The sequence below is a fragment of the Symsagittifera roscoffensis genome, chromosome 5, assembly GCF_963678635.1.
Source record: "Symsagittifera roscoffensis chromosome 5, txSymRosc1.1, whole genome shotgun sequence".
NCBI lineage: Eukaryota > Metazoa > Xenacoelomorpha > Acoela > Convolutidae > Symsagittifera > Symsagittifera roscoffensis.
The window spans coordinates 53091870-53119299 of NC_087066.1; the positions used below are offsets into that span (position 1 = coordinate 53091870).

Sequence of the window (27430 nt, forward strand, 5' to 3'; positions counted from 1 at the left end):
GGTCTCTCTTTCCTAACTTGATACTGCTGGACGCCTGGTCGATTATTTTCCATTTATATTCCGACTTACCACTCCCACTATCACACTGCCTTATATGCTGTCCAACTGGGGTTTCCTCTTTTCGGTGTTCCTCAATCCTTGTGGTGAGATGTCGGACCGTCTGGCCAACATAGATGGATTTGCACCCACAACATTCAAATCTGTACACCACTTTTGATTTCAGTTCACTGGAAAAGGAGAATTTTAGAGAGGGCATACAAGTTTTTCTCGTCGTGAATATTATCAGCACATTGGTGATATCGCGCACTTTTTTTGCTAATGTCTGACTATGATTCCCCCTACATTGGACCATCAAGATGGGTGGTGAATCTCTGCTATAATCACAGGGCTTCTTTTTCTCGGCCAAGTTCTTTTTGTTTTTGCACTCCCTGATGATCTTTTCAAGGGCTTGGGATGCAACCCGCGACGACCAATTTTCCGGATATTGGTTATCCAACCACTGCTCACGGTTGATTTTCATAGCTTTATCATATTCTTCCCATGTTGACGTACTGCGGAAAACCCGGTGAATAGTTCCTTCAATCACACTTCTCTTGTACTGAATGGGGGCGCAGCTTCTAAAATTTAGTATGTTACCTGTATCTGTTGATTTTTGATACCACCCACAGCTAATTTTCCTACTTTTGTCAATACTTATTTCTAAATCCAAAAATGCCAATTTTCCGTTTGTGTTTGGTGTCTCTATTGTGAACTGTAAATTTGGATGTAGTAGGTTTGCAGCCCGTAGTACTTTTTCAGGATCACCCTTCGCTGTTCTCACTATATCGTCTACGTAACGGAGAAATAACTTAGCTTGCTGCATTGACTTGTTTTTCTCTCTTATTGCGATGCATTTACTACAGTACCAGACGGTTTTACTTATATTTCGATACTCATCATCTGATATATCACCGCATTTTACGTGAAACCAGTTCAAACAGCATTCACATTCTACACGTTTTGACCTGTACGTGACTTTCTTATTGCACTCGGGTCATATTCCGTTGAGATCTTTCTCGGGCAAAAACATTTCGGGAATATCCCTCGATAGTGCAGTTTCGTACTGTTTCAGCCAAAGATTCGCTAAAATAACCGCAAGAGATGCCCCATTGCCAAACCATCTTTCTGAACGTACCATGTTTCATTGCACTTGAAATGGACTTGACTAACTGCCATGTTCAACAATCTCTTCATGGTCTTCCTAGCAATTGATGGTGGTTCATCTTGCTCATACAGTTTTCTCAGAGCTATGTCTATTGCTTCTTTCAGTGGAACGTTTGTATACAACCTCTTCACATCTAGAGATATCAAACTTTCATTGGGCTCAAAATTAGTGCTCTCTAAGATTTCTCTCGCATCTAGTGAGTTGGTTTCGATGTTTGAGCCCTCAATTTTCTCGAAAAACTTTGCAAGAACCTTGTTCAAGTTATAATAAGAGCTACCGGGCAAGGAGAGGACCGGTCTTAATGGGGTATTCACTTTATGCACTTTCGCCAACCCATAAAACCTGGCGGGCTGCCCCCTAGTAGACCTCATCCTTGTGTAGAGACTCTCAGTTGTTTCGTATTTTTTCCTAATAGCCAACAACTCCTTATTGATGTCTCTTTCAATCTTCAAAACAATAGCATCACTTGTTCCTTTACTCTTGCTGAAATGATTTGAGTCTAATGTATTCGACAACTTGTTCTCGTAGGTGTCCTTCCTCATTACACAAAAACTCACGCCTTTGTCATACGGTACTGCAACTAATCCATTACTCTTCAGATACTTTCGGGCCTTCTCAACGCCTTTGTCAGATGGTGTTTGTTTCACCCTTTTAAAATAGGCTTTTGCCACAGCTTTGATCTCACAAAGGGCCTCCTCGGGGACTTAACAATTTTTGAGATCCGATAGATGTCGGCGAGAAAGTGTGTCTCAATAAATTTATCCCTGACTGGATGTTTAGGCCCTAATGCCAACACTTGTTGTACCCAATTTGGTATTTCCACATCATCAAGAGGTCTTACCGAACCCTCACCTTGCTTCCCTAGAGGTCGGGCTTGCCTTTCTGATAGTTTCATTAGCTTCTTCTGATGGGTCTCTTTGACTGTTGTTGTTTGTCTTTGTCCCCTAAGATTTAAATATTTAATTACCGAAGGCCAAAACTTATCATCTACACCCCTCTGTACTGCGCCTCTCGCTCTTTCTAGTTTGACTTGAACGTTTTTCTCATCTGACCTTGCATTGTTTATCTCCGTGCTTAGAAGTTTTGTCTGAAAACTGTGTACCGCTTGGTTCGAAAACACCCTATTTTCCGGTTCCCTGAACCTCAAAAAATCAGGTATAATGTCGTTTTCTGTACAAGCTCTCAAAAATTTAACACGTTGGTTTGGTGACGGTTGATAAATTTAACATATATGGACGCATAATCATTGATATTATTAATCATTGACGGATAATCATTGATGTTTAACAGTTGATATTATTTTATATGAACGAGAGCAAGTTGCTTGTAATGGGTACTAGAATTTTCCCGTAAACAACTTTTCTTACATTTTTGCACGTAGAAGTTACAGCACTAACTGCACGTATTTCTTACAAGGTACAAGCTGATAGGCTCAAATTCAAAAAATGCTACTTCTTAGATCATTTTGGTGGGAATTAATTTTTTTCAGTTTATTGAATAAATGTTGATCTTTCGGAATAGTTGTTTTCGTCCTAATTTTTGTGCGCTGATTTTCCATTTTTTCCCTTAAGCCTTGTATATTATGTGGTACCCTTTCCCAGTAATTTCATTCCAATACTTTATTTTTTTTCATGCAAACAGTTTTGCTATAATTGAAAGTTCTTCTGTTGTTAGTAAGTTTACCAACTCTGTTTGTGAATAATCTTATTCATTTTTTTTCGATTAAACGGCGTCACTGTGTTATATCGTCTTAGTCAACTTAAATTGCATAGTTTCGGGGGATTTTTCAATGCTTTTGCGAGTTTTACGTTGTAAAATTTTTTTTTATGACTAGTTTCGTTTTCGGCTTAATGATGGTCGGCCCAATTTTTGCTGCCATAGTTGCCACTCGGCCATTGATTTTCAATGCTTATAAGGTCTGCTTATGAACATCATCCTTGACAAAAGTAAGCACTTTTCAAGATTTTGTTATTCAGACTTAATCCATGTTTTTTTTTCGTTTAATTGGAAAAAAATCGATGCATTTACAATATCGTCTTTAGTCCTTGTACTTATCCAGATATGACATTTGTTGTGATTTTTAGTTGATCGAGATACGACGTTTCTGTGATTTTTCTGAAGTTTATCAGAAAACTCAACTCATAAAAGGAATTTTTTAAATTTGAAATTCCCAAACCTTTAGTGGGGTGCTGTCTTGCCTCCAAATTTGACTGCTCAAATCCTGAAGTTTTTCGAGATATGAGGTTTTTTATGTTTTGTTCGAAATTTTCAGTTAACTTAGATTTAAAAAAATTCACTAAATTTAGATATCCCAACCCTGCCTGGGTCGCTTGTGACATGAGACTACGACCCGTTACAGCTTAAAGGCTACTACCAAAATATCCCCCCCACTCTAGAAATAAGAACGTCCCCATACTTAGGTCTCTAGATACCCAAAATACATGAACGCCGTTAAAAACCGGGTCGGAACAATCCGTTAAGTTACTTTTTATTAGACAGTGGAACTTTGATCCATTTCAGATGGATCAACCTAAAACTCGCCTTACCTCAACATAACAATCATAAAACACACTCTAGAAATTTAAATTGGTACTCACATCGTAGCACGCTCAAGAACTGGGAGTAATTAAGTTAGTAAACAACTCGAGAATTAAATAATGTTACTAAATGAGTTTAATGTTTGTTAGTTTCAATAACAGGAACAAGTTTGAACTCTGGAGTATAGTTTCTCGTGAACCATTGGGACACTCAAGCTGTCCACCTTTCCATCGAAGGTTCACTCTAGTCCAGTTTGAATGATAATCCAGTCGAGCAATAATAGTCCAATTCTCGGGAATACGCTTCCTTCTGTTTCAGATAGGACAGCTCTACTCTAGTTTTATTGTGACGGAAATTGCGAATGGCAATTTCCTACTGCTTTATCTGGCAACTTTCCCGCGATTGTTACTCGATCGTTCTGATTTCTCTTTTTCGGTTTTCAGTTATCGCGAGAGAATCGTGCATGACAGGCTCCATTCGAATTTTTGAAAAATCAAATTTCACTCCAAAATTAAGCGTTCTTGTTTTTCTCAAGGTCAAACTTCCAAATATGACCGACTGGCACATACTCCCCGGACTCAAGATCGATGTCCTGATCGCGTGCTGTCGTCTGCCAGTGAGTCCCAGAAAACCGAGTGTTGCTCAAGGTACAGTGCCAGTGGTCATTTACAGAAGTTTGCAGCAGACTTAAGCTTATCTACACCCCAAAATTCACGGCCATGTAAAATTTTCACATTATCGCTAAACAGCAATCAAAATCTGCACACACCTGCACCCTTGAATTCTCGCTTTTCAAGCCAAGTATTTAAAATTTCTTTTGTCCCATTCAATCAGGAAATTGTCATGCAGCATTTTGATTTATATAGTAAATATAGCATATTAATAACAATATCTGATTCGTTAAAATTTCTTTTTCGTGAACCCAGGTTTCATCCGGATTCACACTCAAGCCCCCCTTTCCCTCTCAAGACTCAAGATCTCTTCGAACCATCCGCTCATTTTGCACTCTTCGCCTTGGAGGTGCCGTCCCCTGAAGTACTGGATACGGCAAACTGTCTCAACAGTTCTTCTTCATCATCGGAGCTAATCACGATCTCCTCCCAAGCCTTCAGCTGTTCATAGGATCGCATCCATTCCCTTTGCTCCTGCAACCTCTTTGCCTGGTTGGGTAGTGCCTTCACCCTAGATTCCCGGTTCAAACAAAAGGAATTGTGCAGGCTCAGGCTCACGTTCTTCGCCAAGTCCTCCTCTAGTATCGATTCCCTCGCTTTGGTATTGTCTCTAGACTTTTTACCCACTCTTTTCCATCCTGTCGTGATCACATTTCGATGGGTCAACAGGGGTCTCTTGAAAGCTTCCGGCCCAATCTGGCCTGGAACTGTCGATACTCCTTTTGATGCTTTCTCATGTGATCTTTCGTTGTCATGTGTAACCAAGACGTCAGTGTCGCTCGAAACCATGGAAAGTACCTCAAGCGGCTCCATACGTGTCTGACTTCCATTGGTATGGCGAATTATTTGCATGCAGTCTCAAACAACTCGAGTCTCCTGCTGTAGTCTATCGCATATATTGACTCAGCCGTTGGCGTCTTCGCTTCCCGATACTTCGTTATATTCTCTTCTATCCATCTCAGAGCCAACATCGTACTCACTACTAAGAGCGTCACCTTCTGCCGGTGATCCGGTAATCCGATCGACCGAATTTTTTCCATATCCCACACCAGGCAGAGGTTCTTGTGATCTGGATACCACACCGTTTGTGCCAAACAGTGGAATGGGCATTCTCCATGGGTGATCTCAATGCTCCTGAGGTTACGCTCCCCCGAGGCTTCCAAGAGAGGCTCAAGCTCCATCATTTTCTCATGCATCGTGTCGTTCTCTCCCATGTTTGGAGCACCCCCCACAGGTTTTCCGATCACGTTTTGTCTCTCGTGATCGCTTGTGTTCTCACTTTCCAATTTCAAAAGCTCTTCTCCCCAGATTTCACTCAAGTCATCTCTCAACTCTTTCGGTACTGTCCCTCTGATTTTCCTCAACAACTTGTGCGAGTGATGCGATACCCGAGCCAACCTCACGCACTTGGGCACTGAGAAGGCCTTGTCCACCAATACTCTCTGGCTGGATGCTTCCACCATCGCCATGTGCAGTGGGTAGTGGCTTCCGCACAAATTGGCCATCATTGACCCTATCAGGGATTTTGCGTTCAATGGCAGGCCATAAGCTTCGCTCATGGGAAACCCCATTTCCGCCTCGAGACCAACTTTCCAGCTCCGGATATGTTTTTGAGTCACCTGCAACACCCCAGGCCATGATTCCACGCTCATCGCAGTCACTAAATGGTGTTCAGACTCTAGCCTCTCCAGTGACTGCAGACTACACATTCTCGAGAAGAATCCGAGAGCTGTCGCTATGTTCACCGTAGTTCTCGCTTAACACTCCGCCACTATTTGTATTTCACTTTTCTCCCTTTCCGTGATGTCTTCAAACCAAGTAACCAGATCTTCTTTTTGAAAGGACAGTATCCTGACACATGATCGTCCATCGCAGGTGTGCTCTCCACTCCCACACGTAGAATCCAGACAGCTACCCGGCTCCATCTTCTTTGCTGACTCGAGATTGTTCGTCTTTTCGCCTGACTCCTTCATCTGAGGTAAGATCAGTTTGTGCACCACACTCAACTTTGCCAAATCTTCATCTTCCGTTGGTGCTAACCTCACCCGCTCGGTGGTCTTCTCGATCAGACTCGCGTGGGGATGTGGGCACCAGGAGGGTCTTAGTAACTTCCATACCACTCCCAAGTTCGTGATCAACAAGCCATTGCCATCACCCATGTTCACTTCAACTCTCTTGTTCGAGCGCGGTATGCTCACCACCTCCGGTGTTTTCTCAAGAATCAGGCCCAGGCTCGGCCTCTCTTTCTCCACCGCGTCTATTTCCACAATTTTTTCTGTCCAAATTTTCAGCAGCTCCGCTACCTCGTGGTTCCTGTGAGCGCCTCCAGTTTCTGAGTCTAAGAAGGGGTTGTAGGCTATCCCCATCACTCCAGACACGTATTGGTATCCCCCCTTCTCACTGAGTCTCGAGTACTGCTCTGGCGAGGCCAGGTTACGGTGAACATCATGTTCTTCTTCGAACTTCTTATTGTAAAACCTCCGTACCTCGTCCAGCTTTCTGTGGTTCTCTAGGGATAGTCTGGAACCATCTTCCTTCTCTATTCCAGTACTCTGATATACGTTTAATATGATCGTTGAGACTCTCTTTTCCACGGTTTTACTTCCGCTTGCTCTTTGGTAGCACGCCAAGATGGTGCTATCAGACATCATTGACATTATCCATCTCACGAAACATGTGGCATCCTTCCTCCTAGCCAGGCTCAAGCCTGAATTATCCCTGGCCACGTGCTGCATCAGTGCTTGATACACTTCTAGATTCTTGCTTCCCAACTTCAACCTGTCATACGAGGTCAATGTCTCCAACTCTATTCCCAACAGACTCCAGGTGAACATCAATTGTCCTGCGGTTCTAACGAAGGGATTCGCCATCAATGGCGGTGCTGATGAGGGTGTCCTCATTGCCTCTTCAAAATGATCCTTCAATAAGTTCTGCCAGGACCTCTTCAGCTGGTTCGCCAATTCTATCTTGTTAACCTCAGCCTTTTGCTGGGTGGCCCAATTCCACTGTCCAACTTCTTCAAGCAGTCTTCCATTTCCTTCAATGTCTCGAGGGCCACCCACCATGGCCGGGAGGTGTTCCTCGTCTTGCTCCTCTCCAGTGGATCACTCGTCACTTGCTTCCCCGTGGCCTGGTGTCCCTTCGAGACCCTTTCCTTGCCGACATCCACTTCCCATGTCTGTCCGTCCGTTGAACCTCTCTTCACGTTTATCTTCTGGGGCTTGAAGTCTTCCTCCGATGTCGAACTGGTGGAAGCCTCTATTTCCCTCTCTACTTCGAGTGGTCTTCTGAGCTCCGTGTTGCTCTTGTATGCCGCCGTCTTGCATCGCGTCAAAACCATGGGCGCCGTCTCTCTCAAGTTTCCTTCCGAGACAGCATCCACTGAAGGACTACTCAATCCCTCTACTTCTCTCTTCCTCTTGCGAGTCTTCACATCTCTGCTTGAGGGTGTTGTGGTTATCATCACTGATTCGACCTCTCTGTCTACCTCCAACCCTTCCAACTCTTGCCTCCCCCCTGCTCGAGCCTTAAGGATATTAGTACTTTTAATCATATTACTAGTCCCAACCTTATCCCCCTTTTACCAGTATGGTTAAAATCTTATCATTTTCATTCCACTTAAAACAATTCAATTGGAATTTCTTTAAAAGCATGCAGATTCATTTTATGTTTTAGCACCGTTAATCCTTCTAAAATTCAATTGTCATGCCAATCGCGTCTTAAGATCCCTTTACCTGTGCCGCACCCCAGTACCTAACTCGAGACTCCTCCCTCACGCCCAACTCGAGACCCCCGTTTGCCCAACTCAGGCGATGCTCAAGTAGTATTTCTTGTGAAGATACACTATCATCTCAGTTTCCACGAAGACTACGTGTAGGATAGCGTACAATTCCCTTGAGCTCAATTTGCCCCTGTTTGGGTCATACACCGGCATTGAGACCTCCGTTATTCCTCTTTCAATCATGAAGTCTCGTAGTCTTGTTAGTGCCAACATCACGTGTTCGGGATCAATTGTGTTCCTGTCATTGACCCTCGTCACTAGGAAGCACATATACTTGCCCGGGACTTGTGCTACTGATGGTGGAAGCGCTGCCATCCCTCCCAGTCCTTGTCTCTGTCTGAACAGAAACTCCACGTTCTGGTACTCTCTTTTGAAGTCAGCTTCCAATCTTGATTTGAAACTCATGTCCGCCGTGATGCAGATCGCGCTAGTCCTGTTTGACAGGATGAAGTCGCTATCCGTTATCATGATGTTTTCCGAGTACTCATTGGGTATTTCGAATTTCGTTTTGAAATTCCGACCTATGGTAGGCTCTGGCTCTTCTTCTTCCAGTTCCAATTCGCTTGTTTCTCTCACTTCCTTGAGCTTCTTCATCATCAAATTTTCGGTGTGGGTAAGTCCTACCCCCACTCCCCGGACAAAAATATTTATCGACGTCCCCGTCGATGTTGTCGGGTCTGAATTGTCCGGAGGAATGTCCAGTGGCCTGTCTGTTGCCGTCCATCCGAAAAGAGGGTCCTCTGTCTTCATATAATTTGCCGATGACACGTCGACTTGTTGAATGCTTTGTCCTTCGTGGCTCTCGTCTTTGACATCGCGCATCCACTCTAGTATCCTCAAGTTCGTGTTCTCCCTCCTCTCTATCTCACTCTGTTCGAGATCCGTCTCTAATTCTGGTGTCGAGTAGTCTTCCTGCGGATAGTGTCCGCCATCGTCAATGACCTGCCATTCCTCTTCGGCTTCCAGTTCGCCTGCACTCAGTAGTTCCTCGCCCAATTTGTCTGGCTGTATCTTATCGATCAAGAAGTCATCCCCGTATCTGTTGTACCTCATGCCGGTCCGTTTACGATTGCCAGTCCTGGTTCCCGGTGGTATTGGTCGATCTGGCTCCATCCAGTTCGGCGCCTCATCTTGCTCCGGGTCGTTCCAGTCTTCTTCTACAAACGATCCTGCTTCAGACTCCACCTCTATCTTTTCATTGTCGTCCAAACTCAAGTTCTCATTACCATCATTTTTCTCTCTGGTGCCTTTTTCATTCACTTCGCACGCTGGCTCTACCACCAGGTACTCGAGACCCTCCATGTCCTTAGATATGCACCAGTCCTCCGGGGACGGGACGTGAGGCTTCAGATTTTCATAATGTGCTGCTCGCCCAGTACTCAAGCGGTAGAACCGTCCTTGTTGATGTACTTCCGTTATCATGAATGGTCCCCTCCACTTCTTGAGTAGTTTCTTTGTTCCCTTGGGCGGTATGACATTTTGGAAGACCCACATGTATTGGCCCACTTCATATGGCTTTGCTTGTAATATTTTTTCGTCATATTTTCTGCGTTGTCTCATTTGCGCTTGCGCCGTGTTCCTCCTGCATAGCTCGTTTAGCTCCTGTTGTCTTTTGATCGCTTCTTTCACGTATGCCTGAGGCGACGTCCTTTTCCCCTCGTATTCCGGGTAAAAGAATGTCAGAAGCATTGCTCTCTCCCTGCCCGTCAACATCATGAAAGGACTGATGCCCGTCGTTGAGTGCTGTGTACTGTTGTAGGCCCCTACTACCTGTGGCAGGTATTTATCCCAGTCCGTCATGTATCTTGAGCAGTACACCCTTAACATGTTGACCAGTGTCCTGTTCTGTCTCTCTACCAACCCATTGGTCTGTGGATGGTAGGTCGTCGAGTGTGCTTGAGCAATGTGCGATCTCCTCATCAATTCTTTTGTCAAGTCCCCCACAAAAGCTTTGCCGTTGTCCGACTGGAAAGTCATTGGACAACCATACCGCGATATCCAATGCGTTATCAGATGATCACATGTCTCCTCGGCCGAGGCTGTCTGGCACGGAACCACTTCCGCCAACTTTGTGAAGTGATCTATTATAACCAGTATCTGGTTATATCCTGACTCCGTCATGCAGATTTTTTGATGGTCTATCTGCACCACTTCATTGAACTCTGAGCTCTCGACGGACGGACTTGAGGGGGAACTTCATCTTCCTTGGGTCTTTTACCTGGAGGCATGCCAGGCAGGCATTCACCCATCTCTCGCAAGCTTTTCTCATTCCTGGCCAATCAAACCTGTGAAGTATCCTTTGTTGTACTTTATCTATCCCCATGCGATCTGGTCGTGCGATCTGAAAAGCACCTCCGTTTGATACAATTGTGGTAGTATGATGAGGTTGTGTTTGTGTAATATCTTCTCCTCATCTTTCCTCTTGCATGCTACCACCCCATCAGCTGTGTGGTAGAGTAAGTCTTTCTTTTCTTTGTAGAACTGGCTCAAGTTCTTGTAGCTGTCTTCCTCGAGTTCCCCCTTCTCCTTGACCCCCGACTGGATCCATTTGGATAGGTTACTTGTCATTTTGTCATTCTTTTGGGCTCTTATTAGGTCTGACAGCCTATATCTCGCCTTGACATGCTCCTTTAGCGCCATGATCTGTCCATTCATCTCACCAGGGTTGTGGATGTCATCACTCAGCTTCACGCATATCATCCTTTTCACGATTTTCATATCATCTTCTGGCACCAGATTCGTTCTGACGTTTGAGTTGCATGATAGTTCCCTGGATGGCTTCCTTGAAACCGCATTTTTCTCAAGTTCTTCACCACCTCGTATATCCTGTATGTCCAGATTGTACGTTCCTGAAGATGGATCCGTCTGTAACTCCCTGTCGTGGTGCCTTATCTTCTCTTCCGCCAATATCATGCACAGACTGTCTTGGTTTTCGCTGCTCTCATCCGAGTCTTCATCCCATTCTTCACCGGACAATTTTCCTTCTCCGGTTTCTTCTTCCGTGAACATGGACCACTCCCCGGACTCTTGACCTAGTCCCAGGTGTTCAGTATCTTCTTTGAACGCCACTTTCTTTTTCCTAATCTTGGTCTGCTCCAGAATGTTTTCGGGGATTTTGTCAACTAGTGACCGCACGACATCTTTGCTGTCAGTGACGCTTCCTCTTGAGGAGTCAGTATTGTTCACTGTTTCTTTTCTCCGAAGTATAGTGACTTCCGGTTCCTCTTGACCCTTCTCTTGGATCACGGGCTTATCATCTGATAGTTTCTCGAGCAACCTCATTAAGTCGTCATCTATCTGTGCAGTTCCCGCTTCTACCTGGTTAAGATCATAGCCTTTTGCCTTGAGCGTCTCCCTCACGATCTTCGACTTGAGTATTATCTCTATCGGAATCCTTCTGCTCTTCTTCAAGATGGTCTTTCCTGGAGGTTCTTTAGGTAATTCAGAATGATCTTCAATCGGTTTGCCTGATTTGTCCAGCCATCTCGTGAGTGGAAGACTGTCGTACGTTTCCTTGTCCATGAAGGTGAAGCCATCTTTGATTTCAGGTCTGTCTGCCTCTCTTTGCTCTTGTCTCTCATAGAACTCCGTCTTCTTACTCAAGCTGTCGGCATTCTGATGTTTATCTCGTGTTCTATGCTCAATTATCATGTTGTATCCGTCCAGGCGAACTATCCACCTCCCAATGTAACTTTGGTCCATTGAGTACGTTTTCAGCCAGCTCAGTGCTCTGTTGTCGACTCGCAACTTGACTGGCTCACTGCCAAGGTATGCCCTGTATTTCTCGACAAAGGTAACCACCGCGAATATCTCTGCTTTCGGTGCTCCGTACTTCATTTCCGTGTCACTTAGGACTTTGCTCCCGTACGCTATTGGTCTCAAGACTGTCTTCCCATTCCATTCTTGTTCTTGATGGAGAATTCCAGAAATCGCGACTACCGACGCATCCGTGTCCAGCACGTACATCGCTTTCTCAGTCGGCATACCCAGTACTGGTGTCTCACATAGCTCTTTCTTTATTCTCTGGAATGACTCTTCTGCTGCGTTGTTCCACGTGAACTTCTTGCCCTTGTGTCTCATTAATTGTTGCATCGGGTATACCTTGTCCGCATAGCCTTTGATGAACTCTCTATAATAGTTAGCGAAACCCAGGAAGCTCATCAACTGGTGTTCTGTCTTCGGTGATTTCCAGGTTAGGACTGCTTCCACGGCGTCCGGATCAGGTCTGATGCCGTGCTTGTCTACCATCCTGCCCAAGTATTTTATTGAGTCCTTGAGTATCTCGCACTTTGATGGTTTACACTTTAGCCCCGACCTTTTCATGCATGCAAACACTTCGTCAAGTCTCTGAATGTGGTCTTCTAGTGTGGGCGTCGCTATTACTACGTCATCCACGTAGCACATTACCAGATTGCCATACATCTTCGTCACGCCTATCAGCGCGTGTGCCATCGACCGCTGAAACGTGGCTGTGGCATTGCAAAGTCCAAACGGCATCCGTTTCCATTGAAACAGACCCAACTCGCAGGCAAACCCTGTCTTGTCCCTGTCCTGCTTCCCTAGTGGTACCTGCCAAAAGGCCGAGCCTAAATCAAGAGTCGTAAAAAATTTTGCATCACCTAACTTCGAGAGGCTTTCATCAATCCTAGGTATGGGATAGGCATCCTTCACCGTGACGGAGTTCAGGTATCGAAATTCACAACAAAACCTCAACTGGTCGCCTTTCTTTTTGGCCATCACTACTCCACACGCCCACGGTGACTTGGATGGTTCTATCATGTCATACTCTAGTAACGTCTCGATTTCTTTTCTACACGCCTCCGATTTGTGTGGGGTCATGCGCCTCGCCCCCTCCCTGTGCGGTACCGCGTTCTCATCAAGTTCTATTTCATGCTCAACGAAATTACAACACCCGATATCCGCTTTATGCCTCGAAAAAACTTCTTCGTTCCGCTCTAGTACGTCCTTGATGGCTTCGAGCTGTTCATCTGTCAGTTTGCCCCTCAAATGTTCAATCTCCGGCAGAACCGGTTTATCAGTTTGCATTTCATCTAGTGTGGGCCGCTTTGGAAAGTTCGAACAGCTCGACAGCCCATCGTCCGTCTCTGACTTAAGTGATTTAACAAGACCTGAAGAATCTTTTATTTTCTGCAATCGCCTCAAGATACAAATTTTGTCCCTATGATTGGGACAATCAACAACTTCATTTTGTTTTGAGTTCTCAGTTGTTTCATATCGGGTTTTAACCGGTAAAGCATATCCCAGTTTCCTCCCTCTCTGTATCGTGATCGGTATATCAAGAGTACTCAACAAGACACTGACGCAGAGGCCGCTCTTCGTTATCGAGAAGGATCTTCCTAAAACAGCAGCACTTTGACTATTAGGATTCGGAACTATACACACTTGCTTGTTGTCACTTAGTTCATGTAATTTTTCATCCTCAAGCCTACAATTGCCGCTTCATTCGCCTTTAACCTCACCCTCCTACTCAAGAATACCGGTGCTTTGGTTTCATTTGCCATTATTAAATTTACCGGTTTGATTGCGTACCTCCTATCCGGGTTCCGTATCCTGAACATTGCGTTATTTAGATCAATCGCTACATCGAAATTCCTGATGAAGTCTCTGCCCAAAATGAATTGGTCAGATTCATCTAGGTTTTCTACCACGAGAAAGCTCATCCACAGGTTACGTTCCCCCAAATTGAGGGCTATTATCGGCGTCCTGCCCAGCACCCGAAGGGCCCCTTTGTTTGCAGCTGACAGCCGTATTCTCGAGTCTATCAAATCACCTTTGTTAAAGCCCATTCGTTCCCAAGTTTCGATTGGTATGACGCTCAAGACTGCTCCCGTATCAAGTAACCCACGTAACTGAGTCTTTTTGCCACTTATGTCTAGCACGTGCCCTGTCACATCTGCCTCCGTCCCGATGTGCACCGCATCTTCTTCAAGCATGGCGCAGTGTCCAATCGATCTCACTTTCAACTCTTCTTTCCCTACGTAGATTTGCCCAATTAGGTCTTCATCACATGTTATCATTGTCTTGGTATAGATGTTGATTCCATCTATATTTAGCATCACCTCGTGTGGACCATAAGCTTCAGTATACCTGTTATCAACACGTACCGACTTGCTGCCCCCTCTCGTGAGTAGTGCTCTTAACGCTCTAGAAGTCGTTTGTGGGCTTATACAACTCAAGTAATCTGCGTACACGTCAATGTGCATTATTGTCTGGTCGCTCGGTTCGCTCAAGTTTCTGGTTACCTCGTGGCCGCCCACTGTGATTATCGACATTATTCTAGCCCCGATTTTCGATATGCCGAATGGCTTTCCCGTCACCATTTTTACAGTGTTACAATTCCCGGTCTTTGTCGAGCCCGGTACAGCCTCTGGTGTTGGCTTTGATCCAGTTAATGCTTCGTTGAAATTCTGTCTTTCGATCTCCTGCTTTAGTCGTTGCTCTATTTCTTTCGCAGCCAGATCCTGTTTCACTTTGGTAATTGCTTCCGTCGCCGCCATCTCATAATTTATCTCTAGAGAGTTCCCGGCTGCGGATTCTATCGCACCATTAACATGTGTTACAGCTTTCACTGTTTTCGTCGGCAATTCCGTGCTTGGTGCTCCTTATTTCCTAGATTCAAACTCGTTTTGTCTATTCCGCTGATTCTGCACCGCCGCTAATGCCAACTTATGTTTGGGGTGACTCTGGTCCTTGACCGCTTCCCAGAACAAGGGACAATCCATTCTGAAGTGCCCTTCTTGGTTACAGAAGAAGCATCTCGCGCCTATCTTGATGATTAAGCCACTATAGTACTCGTGTTCCTCCATCTGGCTCATGTCCTCCTCATCCGGTATGTATCCTAGACTCTTCATGCCTTGTTTTTATGTTGTGCAGTCAGCCACGTGGTGATCCGCCGACCCGCAGTTCGCGCATGATCTGCGCTTGTCCATGTCATCTCTAGGCTTGTACCATGACGACCTCTGAGGTTGGCCTCCCCCTTGCGTGTTCCTGTTTTCTGAATATGAGTATTTCTTGGGCTTCATCAGCATGTATTCCCTTGATTTCTGTCTCATTTCTTCTGGGGTCGGTGCGCTGTCTTTCGACAATGTGTAGTATGTTGCTAACATTGTTCTTAAGTCATCACTTTTTACCCCATCAATGAACTTCGAGGCAATGCTAAAGTTTCTTCTGTTTGTCGACTCCTCTGGGTCACTCCTTCTTCTCAAGCTCTCAAGGTCATCTAGGAACCAATCAATTGTCTCATCGTCCCTCTGCCTTCTCTTTTCAAATCGCATCATCGCTTGGTGACCCTTCATGCCTGACCCGAATCAATTCAGCAATATTTCGAAGATTTTGTCCGCGGTATCGCGTTCTTCTTCTTTCTTTGCAACCACGCATTTTAATGCCGTGCCTTCCAAGTTGCTGAGTATGGCTGTGCATGCTTGTCTTTCATCATTTAAATTATCTTGCTCTAGGTGTAATCTCATCACTTCCACCCAAGTGTCAATGCATCCATCGGAGTCGTCTTTGAATTCTTTCGGCTTCTTGAAAGTTTTTCTTGATTTTCCGTCTCTCCTATCGCTCGAGTCAGTGTTCCTCGTGGCGAAGGCCTCTAGAGTCCTGTTCATCATCTCCCAAGTGCTTGCCCACGTCATGGCATCCGGACCTGCGTTGCTGTTAGCTGTTGAGTCCCCCGGACCACTCATTGTGTTTGATGTTCCATTTTTCATGATTGTTTTAGCAGCCGTTGGTGATATGCTTACCGCATCCCAGTTTAAAGGCAACGGTGTCGATTGCCGTTTGTTCCTTTGTGGTTCCACAAAGTCAACCCTGGTGCCTTGCGTGCGATCCGCTGCCGGTCTTTCTTGTGAGGTAGAATTTCTCAAGATTGCATCCAATTTCGCCTGTATTGCACACGATCTCTCGGATTGATTCCTGTTCATTGTGTCCATTCTCTTTTCCAGGCTACCTAATTGGCTGTTGACATCATCATATCGGGTTTTCAACTGTTGCATATCTTTTTTGATGTTCTTATCTCATTCTTCATTGGTGGCATCTACCTTGTCCGACATCTGCTGGAGTCTCTCGTCTGTCGCCTTAGCCAGGTTAAAATAACTATCCAGATACTCGTGTTTGTTGTATTTCAACTCTTTCCTTATTAAGTCTCTATCTTCCTCACTGTACTTTAGTTTTTTGTCGATCTGATTTAGTTTTGTCATCAGGTCGCCAAGCTCAAGAGTAGCTGTTTCATGATCAGCCGTTGTCTTGTTTTCGGCTGTCGCTTCAGTTCTGGCTTGTTCTTCCTTTAGGTCGGCTTCTGTCGCCTTCGTGCTCACTGTCCCAAATGTTCGTGCTCTTTCAGTTTTTGATTCTTCGGCCGTGTTGTCTCTCGATTTCATTCCGACCATCATCGCCAACTTTTCTGTAAAAGATGTCTTCTTTACTTGGGAGTCGTCTTTCACCGTTTCTCGGGTATTGCCTGTTGTGTCTTCCAACGCGTCTATCGGCGAAAACTCCACGGTTTTTGGATTTTGATCTTCCATATGGGGCATCGGTGTGGATTCCGTTGTCTTCTTCTCCGCTTCATCTACGCTCTGGTCTGGTGTCTCTAGATCGATTTCAATTGTGGGCTCCGCCTGTTTGTCTTTAGCACCTTCTCTCGTCTTGTTCTCAGTACTACTCCTCGTGCTGACCATACTAACTGAAAAGTTATCTTTTGTCTTCTTTTGGCCCATTGATGTCGTTCCGCGCAGCGACGAGTTATATTTCGTGTTTGATCCAGTTGACCTGTTGACCTTTTTTCGAGCACCGGTACCCTACTCCGTCTCATTATTTCTATTTACAATTGCTCCTATTTACAATATTACTATATACACAATTCTATTCTAAAGATAATATCTTTTGTGGAAAAATTATTAAAAGGAAATATACAACGTGATAAAAACGATGTTCCCAGTTCTCTTTCAAAACCTTCGAGAAACTTTCTTTATTTGTGGTCACAACCGTACTGGGTTCCGACTAGTCTTGTTCTGTTTTAATTCTGTCTTAAAATACTTATTGTAATTTTACTCCAATTTTTATACCGTCCCAAGACTTCCAGTTACCGTCCCTACTCTTCTTTGTACCGTCCCAGGCTTCTTTCTACTGTCCCAAGAATGTTCGGTACTGTCCCAGTACTTTTTGTCAGTGTCCCAAGACCCCTGTCCCGAGAGTACTATCCCAGGACCACTGTCCCAAGACTGTTCCAAGACTACTGTCCCAAGACTAGTGTCCCAAGACTACTGTCCCAAGACTAGTGTCCCCAGGCTAGTGTCCCAAGACTACTGTCCCAAGACTACTGTCCCAAGGCTACTGTCCCAAGACTACTGTCTCAAGGCTACTGTCCCAAGACTAGTGTCCCAAGACTACTGTCCCAAGACTAGTGTCCCAAGGCTACTATCCCAAGACCAGTGTCCCAAGGCTACTGTCCCAAGACCACTGTCCCAAGACCACTGTCCCAGGACCACTGTCCCAAGACCACTGTCCCAAGACCACTGTCCCAAGACCACTATCCCAGGACCACTGTCCCAAGACCACTGTCCCAAGACCACTGTCCCAAGACTGTGCCGTCCCAAGACTGTACGGTCTCAAGGCTGTACTGTCCCAAGACTGTACCAAGACTGCTCTGGTTCAAGACTATCCCAGGACTGCACTGTCCCAAGACTGTCCCCAGACTGCACTATCCCAAGACTTCTTTGGCACTGTCCCAAGACCTCTCTGGTACTGTCCCAAGACTTCTTTGGCACTGTCCCAAGACAGTTAACAAGTGTTTGAGCGGTGGGACCTCCTTCTTCTTCGTTGTAGGGACTTCTTGATTCACTGTACCTTGTACCATCACTCAAGCTCTAGTAAAAATTTTCCCAAAAACCCTCTCTTAGTGGCCAAATGCTGACCCCCCTTTTTTAGTTACCTCTTTTTCAATGTTCCAAGCAACTTGAAACCAAAACCTGTGCGCAGGTATCTTGTGATCACCTGTTCGTATAAAAACCAAACACAAATCCTTACCAAAATGCAACAAAAATCTAAGCAAGAAAAAATAATAAAAACAAAGAGATGAACCTAAAAAATTCAAAGGTGACAAATGTCTACCTTCTATCGAAAAAATGTCTGGTACTTAATTGCCAGGCGTTTTCCTCCCCCCTGCTAGCGATCTTATGGGGTATCACAAAAACTGTCTATGTCCGTTCCCCCCTACCGATCCGACCAGGGACCTACCTTAACCTGATTCTAATTTTGGATATCCGCTTCCTATGACCAACGCGTGTAAATATCTAATGTAACTAAGTCGACGATGCCGAGCAATTAGTTACTCTAATGTGTCCCCCCTTTTTACAAATTATAACCGCCAACCTCTAACTTAACCAGCCCCCCTTCTAACCTCCCCCCTTTTAGCCCCCCTTCTTAAGCCTAAAATTACCTTAAGCGCCGGGTGCTAAACCTCTCAAGAGAAAACCGTAGACCTGTCTCCAGGCCTGCTTAAGTAAAAACGTTCCTCAAAACCGGGGGATTTCGCTTATCCAATTTTACACTTATCTCCTATAAGGTAATGTGGATTTTAACGATACCCGTTCTGCCCAACTTGAGAACTCGAGAACTGCCAAATCCTTCTTGGCTACTTTCCCACTCGACTGCTCACCTCTTCCAGTCCAGTCTCCTATTGGTTCAGCTCAAGTGCTCCTGAACCACTTTCCCACTCGGCTGGTCACCTCTTCCAGTCAAGTCTCCTATTGGTTCAGCTCAAGTGCTCCTGAACCACTTTCCCACTCGGCTGGTCACCTCTTCCAGTCAAGTCTCCTTGTTGTCCAGCTAAGTTCCAAGCTATCTGAAAACCCTTGACAACGCCCCACACTCGGGCACTTTATTGAGGTTACTGGGTTAAATTGCTAGGTTGATCGAAACGATCGAACTTGTAAAACAGTATGGGTATACTTTTTAATTAATATAAAGGTTTGATCCAACTAATCAGGTGTCAAAGTCACTGTCTTTTTTCGTTTTATGGTTTTTGTTCCTTTTTCTATTCTTTTCTGGTTTTTGTTTTGCTTTTTGTCTTTTTGATCGTGTTTTTGTCCCCCTAGTTGCCACCTTTTACTCGGTTAGCTAAGCCTCGTTCGGAGAGCGTACCAGGAAGTTTTCTCGAGTTTTCCAAAAAAGCTTTCACGGTACAACCGGAAGGTTTGCACGTTCCTGCCGAACCGTACCACCGGTACTCTAGAAAGGGCATGCAGCCCGAAGCTGTCTCAAGTGGGTTCGACTCCGTAGTCTTGATGTCGTAAACACCCAGGAGCGCCATAAAAACACTATGTAACATTCGTCTATTGTAGTCACACATGAGGCTTAAGAAAAATAGGCCCTATAACCATTGGCTCAAGAGTCAGGGACACTATCTCTTGTGTTTTTTTACCTCAAATCAGTCGGAGCCAATTCGGTTTGCTTGTGACATGAGACTACGACCCGTTACAGCTTAAAGGCTACTACCAAAAAATCCCCCCCCACTCTAGAAATAAGAACGTCCCCATACTTAGGTCTCTAGATACCCAAAATACATGAACGCCGTTAAAAACCGGGTCGGAACAATCCGTTAAGTTAGTTTTTATTAGACAGTGGAACTTTGATCCATTTCAGATGGATCAACCTAAAACTCGCCTTACCTCAACATAACAATCATAAAACACACTCTAGAAATTTAAATTGGGTACTCACATCGTAGCACGCTCAAGAACTGGGAGTAATTAAGTTAGTTAACAACTCGAGAATTAAATAATGTTACTAAATGAGTTTAATGTTTGTTAGTTTCAATAACAGGAACAAGTTTGAACTCTGGAGTATAGTTTCTCGTGAACCATTGGGACACTCAAGCTGTCCACCTTTCCATCGAAGGTTCACTCTAGTCCAGTTTGAATGATAATCCAGTCGAGCAATAATAGTCCAATTCTCGGGAATACGCTTCCTTCTGTTTCAGATAGGACAGCTCTACTCTAGTTTTATTGTGACGGAAATTGCGAATGGCAATTTCCTACTGCTTTATCTGGCAACTTTCCCGCGATTGTTACTCGATCGTTCTGATTTCTCTTTTCCGGTTTTCAGTTATCGCGAGAGAATCGTGCATGACGCTCCATTCGAATTTTTGAAAAATCAAATTTCACTCCAAAATTAAGCGTTCTTGTTTTCCTCAAGGTCAAACTTCCAAATATGACCGACTGGCACAGACCTCCTAGCTTTAATTCTGCCAAAATTTTTACGCTATATTTGTGTTATGATATTATTTTATTTGAACGAGAGCAAGTTGCTTGTAATGGGTACTAGAATTTTCCCGTAAACAACTTTTCTTACATTTTTGCACGTAGAAGTTACAGCGCTAACAGCACGTATTTCTTACAACGTACAAGCTGATAGGCTCAAATTCAAATAATGCTACTTCTTTGATCATTTTGGTGGGAAATAGTTTTATAATTTATTGAATAAATGTTGATCTTTCGGAATAGTTGTTTTCGTCCTAATTTTTGTGCGCTGATTTTCCATTTTTTCCCTTAAGCCTTGTATATTATGTGGTACGCTTTCCCAGTAATTTCATTCCAATGCTTTGTTTTTTTTTTCATGCAAACAGTTTTGCTATAATTGAAAGTTCTTCTGTTGTTAGTAAGTTTACCAACTCTGTTTTTGAATAATCTTATTCATTTTTTTCGATTAAACGGCGTCACTTTGTAATGTCGTCTTAGTCAACTTATATTGCATAGACTCGGGGGATTTTTCAATGCTTTTCCGAGTTTTACGTTGTGAAAGTTTCAAGTTTTAATTTTTTTTATGACTAGCTTCGGTTTCGGCTCTATGATGGTCGGCCCAATTTTTGCTGCCATAGTTGCCACTCGGCCATTGATTTTCAATGCTTATAAGGTCTGTTTATGAACATCATCCGAGACAAAGGTAAGAACTTTTCAAGATCTTGTTATTCAGACTTAATTCATGTTTTTTTTTCGTTTAATTGGAAAAAAAATCGATGCACTTTACAATATCGTCTTTAGTCCTTGTAGTTATCCAGATATGACATTTGTTGTGATTTTTAGTTGATCGAGATACGACATTTTTGTGATTTTTCTGAAGTTTATCAGAAAACTCAACTCAGAAAAGGAATTTTTTAAATTTGAAATTCCCAAACCTTTAGTGGGGTGCTGTCTGGGTACTCATAGGAGTTGCAAATCTTGCCTCCAAATTTGACTGCTCAAATCCTGAAGTTTTTCGAGATATGAGGTTTTTTATGTTTTGTTCGAAATTTTCAGTTAACTTAGATTTAGAAAAATTCACTAAATTTAGATATCCCAACCCTGTAATTGGGTGCTGCCTGGGTACTCCCAGGAGTTGTAAATCTGGCCTCCAAAAATGACTACCCAATTATTTGGACTTTTCGAGATTTGACATTTTTGAGATTTGACGGAAAATAGGTATTAAAAAATGTATAAACTATGAAATTACCAACCATGTAATTGGGTGATGTCATAGTGCACTAAAAGCCTGCAGATCTGGTTAATATATGCGGTTTTTCATGAGATGTGAAAAATTCGAAGCACCAGAGGTGCATTAAACGCTAGTTATATTTTTAAATGCAGGCTTCACTATCTCGCATTGTTTAAGCTTTTTCAATGTATTATTTTTGCATGTTTAACAAAAGAATTTTTTCACGTGCTATAACGTATAATGCAATGGTTAAATTTCTAGAAAACTTAATTTTTTTCAAATGTTAAAAATTCGGAATTCTCAGCCCTGTGTTTGGGGGCTGTGATGGTACTCTCAAGATTTGCGAATCTTGCCTCATAATTTGACTGCTTGAAGTCTTGTAGTTTTCGAGATATCGAGATATGACGTTTTTTGTGACTTTTTTTGAAAAAGTTTTCAGAAAAATTAAATAAATTTTTTCTCTAAATTTAAATTTCACAACCCTGTAGTTGGGGGCTGTCATGGTACTCTTAAGATCTCATGAAATGCGAATCTTTCTTCCAACCGTGACTGCTCCAGATTTTGTAGTTTTTCAGGTTTGACGTTTTTTTTTTTCAAAAAATGTTCAGAAAACTCAAATTCAGTTTTTTTTTTAATTTGAAGTTCCTAACACCCTGTAGTTGGCGGCTGTCAGAGTAATCTCAGGGATTGCGAATCATGCCTCCACTTTTGGTTGCTCAAATGTTTTGATTTTTATCGAAGTGACGTTTTTTTTATGGTTTTTTCAAAAAAATTTTTTTAGAAAACTTAATTTTGAAGTGTCTCAAAATTTGAAATTTCCCAACGCTGTAGTTCGGTACTGTAAGAGCTCTCTCAGGAGTTGCAAATCTTGCGTCCAAATGCGACTGCCCAATTGGTTTTAGATTCCGAGATGTGATGTTTCTTTTAGATTCCGAGATGTGTGAAAAATTTTGAATTAGAACTCGGTGCTGTCAGAGTACAATCAAAGGATCCAAATTTCATTTCCAACATTTACGGTTTTTTATGAGTTGTTAACAATTCGAAGCACCGGAGGTGCGTTACACGCTGGTTCAATTTATTCGGAACCTTCTGTGCCATTTGCGCAGCAACAGGTTATCCTTGGTTATTTTTTGTTTTTTAGAAGGCTTAATAATTTCTGTTTCTTTGAAATTGAATGATTTGGAAGCGCCAAAATGAAAGAGTACACTATACGTGGCGTCTCACTAGCATTTCCTTACAATGCTTATCCATCTCAATTATCTATGATGAACAAAATTATATCGGGCCTTGTTGATGCGAACAATTGTCTCTTGGAGAGCCCTACTGGATCTGGTAAAAGCTTAGCCCTGCTTTGCAGCTGCTTGGCATGGCAAGAGAAAAGCAGAAAAGCGTTTCTGAAATATAGAGAATCTCTGGATGATTCGAACGATTTGTCAGATATAACCATAAACGGAAAAACTGTGAAAAAATCATCGCGGGCGACGAGTAATGGAAGCTACGGGAAAAGTCTTCCAAAGCAAGTTGCTGTTGAGAAGCCGCCTGTGATTTTCTACTGTACCAGAACCCACAAACAAATTAAACAGATTATTTCTGAAATGAGAAAGTTAGTAGATTGCAGTAATGTAAAAATGACAGTACTATCCAGCAGAGAACATTCTTGCATATATGAAGATGAAAACGGTGATTACGAAGGATTGAGTAAAAATGAGCGGTGCAAAAAACTTTTAGATTCGAAAGAACCGGGAGAGTGCGGGTATTACTTGGGTTTGCAAAAAGTAATTAGAGACCCTTACAAAAAAGGAAATAGTGAAAGAATTAATGTGGAAAATACACCATGGGATATTGAGGATCTGATTGATCATGGCAAAAAGAAACGCGTATGCCCGTATTTTTTGAGCAGAGAACTTCAAAAAACATGTGAAATTATTTTCTGTCCTTATAATTACGTGATTGATCCCCGCATCCGTTCTTCGATGGACGTACAGTTAGAAAACAGCGTAGTGATTCTTGATGAAGCCCATAATATTGAGGACGTTGCTAGGTCAGCCGGAAGCTTAACGACTACGCAAGATGATTTGAATTTTACGAAGGAAGAGTTAGAAACTATTCTTGGCAATGAAAAGAAAGTGGATCCAGAAGCTTTCCAACACTATGAGAACGTCAACAAACTGATTTTACCGTTTTGTAGTTATGTGATGGGTAACGCAGATAGCTTAGCTTGTGATCAGTTTGCGGAAACAAACAAATTAGTCGCTGGCGACGAGTTTATAAGCATTCTGAAAAGTCAGTACAAGTTTACGCAAGAAGAGTTCGAGTGTATATCTAGTTCAGTAGTTGCACTAGCTGAATACGAGAAAGAGCTGATGAATAACTCGAACTCGTTTCTTTCAACTACACATGGCGCCTTAAATAGATCAACTGTTTCAAAGAAGTCATTGAAGCTGTCCTCAGATTCCTGGTCACTGATTGAGAATCTCATGCTGTGTTTAAGATTCATGTACCAATCCTCTTCCGACTTCAAGATTGTGCTAATTAAAAAATACGACAAATTCAGACCTTCTAGAATTGAAAAGAGACAAGCAACGACAGCAAAGCCTGTCGGTCTTTGGTACTCGAAAACGAAGAGAGGAAAGCGCGAAAACGGAATCAGTCACCCGACGTCGGATTTCTATGAAGTGCAATTCCATATTTGGTGCATGAATCCATCGACTGTGTTTGGTGACATTGTTGGCAAAACGAGATGCATTATTCTAGCATCAGGAACACTGTCACCTATGGACTCGTTTGCAAGTGAACTTGGTTGTAGTTTTCCAGTTGTACTGGAAGCACCCCATGTAATAAAGAGATCACAAGTATATGTAAGTGCTCTGTGTCAAGGATTCAGTTCAGAAGTTCCGATAAGAGCAACATACCAGAACACTCAAACCCTGGCATTTCAAGATGAAGTTGGAATTATTATCCTTGAGATCTGCAAAGTAATTCCACACGGAGTTCTGTTTTTTCTTCCGTCATACAAATTGTTGACTCTGTTGATGAATCGGTGGTCAGCTACAGGAATGCTAACGAAGATGAACGAAGTCAAATCTGTTTTCCAAGAACCACAAAAAGGCGGAAGCTCTGAGCTGAATAGAGTTGTTTCTCAATTTCACGAGTGTATTGAAAGCTCGACCACTCATAACTGCGGAGGAGCTTTATTGATTGCTGTTTGCAGAGGGAAAATTTCAGAAGGAATTGATTTTGCAGACAAAGAAGCTCGTGCTGTGATTACCCTAGGCATACCTTATCCCAATTTCAAAGACTTGCAAGTGGAACAGAAGCGTGGCTTCAATGACCAGTACTGTGCGTCTCGCAAGTTGTTGACGGGAAGTGACTGGTACGAAATCCAGGCTTTTAGAGCTCTTAATCAGGCACTTGGGCGATGTATTAGGCATCGAAACGACTGGGGAGCAGTTATTCTGTTAGATGAGCGATTCGTTAGTCCCTCGACGTCGCAAAGACATGTGAAAAGTCTCCCAAAATGGATCAGAGGATTCATGCTACAGCCGCAGGGCTTAAGAGATACGCTTAAATCTTTGGAGAACTTTGTGGCCAATCAGCCTGCTGTTAAAATGGAAGAAACGAGCGCTATTGTTCAAAAACATGATTCAACTGCAACTACGGATGTTGAAATGAAAAATCACATGGAGCAAAAGGGAAGTGATTCTAGTTTGAGTCCCGAGGAATGTACAAGTACGATAAATGATGCCAATTTGAACAATAATATGAGAAATTACTTCAATTTCAACAAAAACGGTGCTAATCCAGCAACTAATGGTAAACGTAAGAACTCAAATTCAAACGCATTAATAACATCTACACCTTTTAATGTCAAAAACAGTAAGCGGTCCTCGAGTTTGAACTGCGATCACGAGATCCTGAAATCGGTAAACGAGTCACCTATGAAGCACAATGACAGTAGCGATGACGATATTGTTGTAATTAACGAAAGCCCAGTAATCGAAAACGAGATAGAAATTGTCCCGTTCAAATACCCAAATTCAGCGACTTCACAGGAAGATCCGATTTTTGAGCAACACGAAAAAGGAGATTTTGTTCATGACGATAGCGATATGCTTTTCGATGAATCGATGGATGCTTCTGGGATTAAATCGATATCACCGATAAAATCAAACTCGCCCCTTTATTGCAATCAATGTAAACACCAGCTCGAAACCGAAGAAGTTTCTAAATTATGCAAATTACTTGACTCCAGTGAGGTAATGAGTTTTCTTCTAAAACTTCTGAAAGTCGATTTGTATCGCAAAGTTTTTGGCAGTGACCAATCAGAAGTTTATTGCGCCTTTGAAAGTTCTATGAAATCGTTTTCTTCTCACTATGAGTTAATTTCCAGTCAATCGAGAGACGTCAATCTTAATTGCTTTTATGATGCTGATTTAGATGTTGCTTGGCAATATTTATCTTGCCCTAAAACTAATAAACGAAGCAGAGAAGTTTGTGGAATAATAATTGTTAAACAAAATGCAGAAATAAGATTACCCTCTGTGATACTTTGCGTTGTGAGGTAGAAATTTTGAAACTCTTGTAAATAATTTCAACTTCCGATTTGATTTTGTTTGCTTTTTGCGATTGTGAATTATTGTGTTACATAAAAGTAGATCAGCTTCTTCAAATTTAGATTTACTATGTACCTTTTTAATCTGTTACCAGCCAATTAGTAAATTTAGGCATTTCAAGCCGAAAGATTTCAAGTAGAATTTTTGAGTTTCATGATTTTTCATTACCAGTTTTTAGCTTTTTCATAACTTTTGAGCCTCTGATAGATGTTTAGGAATGTTAAAGATTAAAACAGTGTTGAAGGGGTTTTTCATGTGTATAACTTATGCATTTCAAATCCCTACTAATGCTACTAACGGATGCCATTCCGAACTGGTGCATTGTCATGAATAACGCTTATTATGGACTGAACTTGCCTGAATATATGAAAACTAACATTTTACAGATGAAAAGTTACCGTGCAGCGGCTGGTATTTACTTTGTTAGAAATTAAGTGTAATTGAAGGAAGTGACTTCCGCTAATATATGTCTTGATGATTTTTTTGATTTTTTTTTTGGTTCGCGGTTTAACTTATGATTTCTTTGCGATATCACATCGGAATATAGAATTTTTTCTGGTTAACAACTAGTTTAGCAATATCAGATGAATCAGCTAGAACTGCTGGTCTGTTGGCAACAGAACAGAATGCCTGTCAGCAGATATGTTTTGAGCATTTTTGCTTTTTAAATGACCGTTCCAGTAGAATTTTCCTTGTTGGATTTTTTTAGTTTCCTTTTTTTTTCACTTCATTCTTTTTCGACTTAAGTTGTTTCGACTGATGCATATCTGCTAAGTTGCCTCATATTTCATTGTTTGAATGATCAAATCTTTTAAATTGCATTTGTGCTTACGATAAGGTAGGGGTCGTAAAACTGATAATTTTTTTGGCTCAACAGTCGTCAACCCAAGTTTTGTCTGCTCTGTATGAGCTTAATGAACTTTTTTTTAACTGGAAAGTGAGTATGTTTCCTGAAATTTACCCGCATTCCAGACAAGTGTTATGTTTTTCGACTGAGGCTTGCATCCCATTTTCTTGGGTCAGCTGACGTGCCATTTCGTTGCTGTATCACAAGTGGTGCGAAGCTCCGCTTTGCATTTTGTTTCAATTTCATTTCTTTTGATAAATGAAATCAAATTCCACTATCGAACAGCAA

At 42.7% G+C, this 27430-nt stretch overlaps 3 protein-coding genes across 5 annotated transcripts in view; 2 read left to right on the forward strand and 1 right to left on the reverse strand.

The window, feature by feature from the left end:
• The window catches only part of LOC134846552 (centrosomal protein of 41 kDa-like), a 604453-nt gene that overhangs the window by 410245 nt on the left and 166778 nt on the right, over nt 1–27430 (forward strand). The window lies entirely within an intron of this gene.
• LOC134846788 (uncharacterized) lies at nt 1123–1746 on the reverse strand. Its single transcript, XM_063864178.1, has one exon. The coding sequence runs from the start codon at nt 1744–1746 to the stop codon at nt 1123–1125; it is 624 nt and encodes a 207-aa protein (XP_063720248.1).
• On the forward strand, nt 22588–26337 carry LOC134846142 (Fanconi anemia group J protein homolog). Its single transcript, XM_063863370.1, has one exon. The coding sequence runs from the start codon at nt 22876–22878 to the stop codon at nt 26245–26247; it is 3372 nt and encodes a 1123-aa protein (XP_063719440.1). The 5' UTR covers nt 22588–22875; the 3' UTR covers nt 26248–26337.

Excerpts from the sequence above, each read along its gene's own strand:
- LOC134846788 (XM_063864178.1), bottom strand. The coding sequence starts at position 1,746 with ATGAGGAAGGACACCTACGAGAACAAGTTGTCGAATACATTAGACTCA.
- LOC134846142 (XM_063863370.1), top strand. The coding sequence starts at position 22,876 with ATGAAAGAGTACACTATACGTGGCGTCTCACTAGCATTTCCTTACAAT.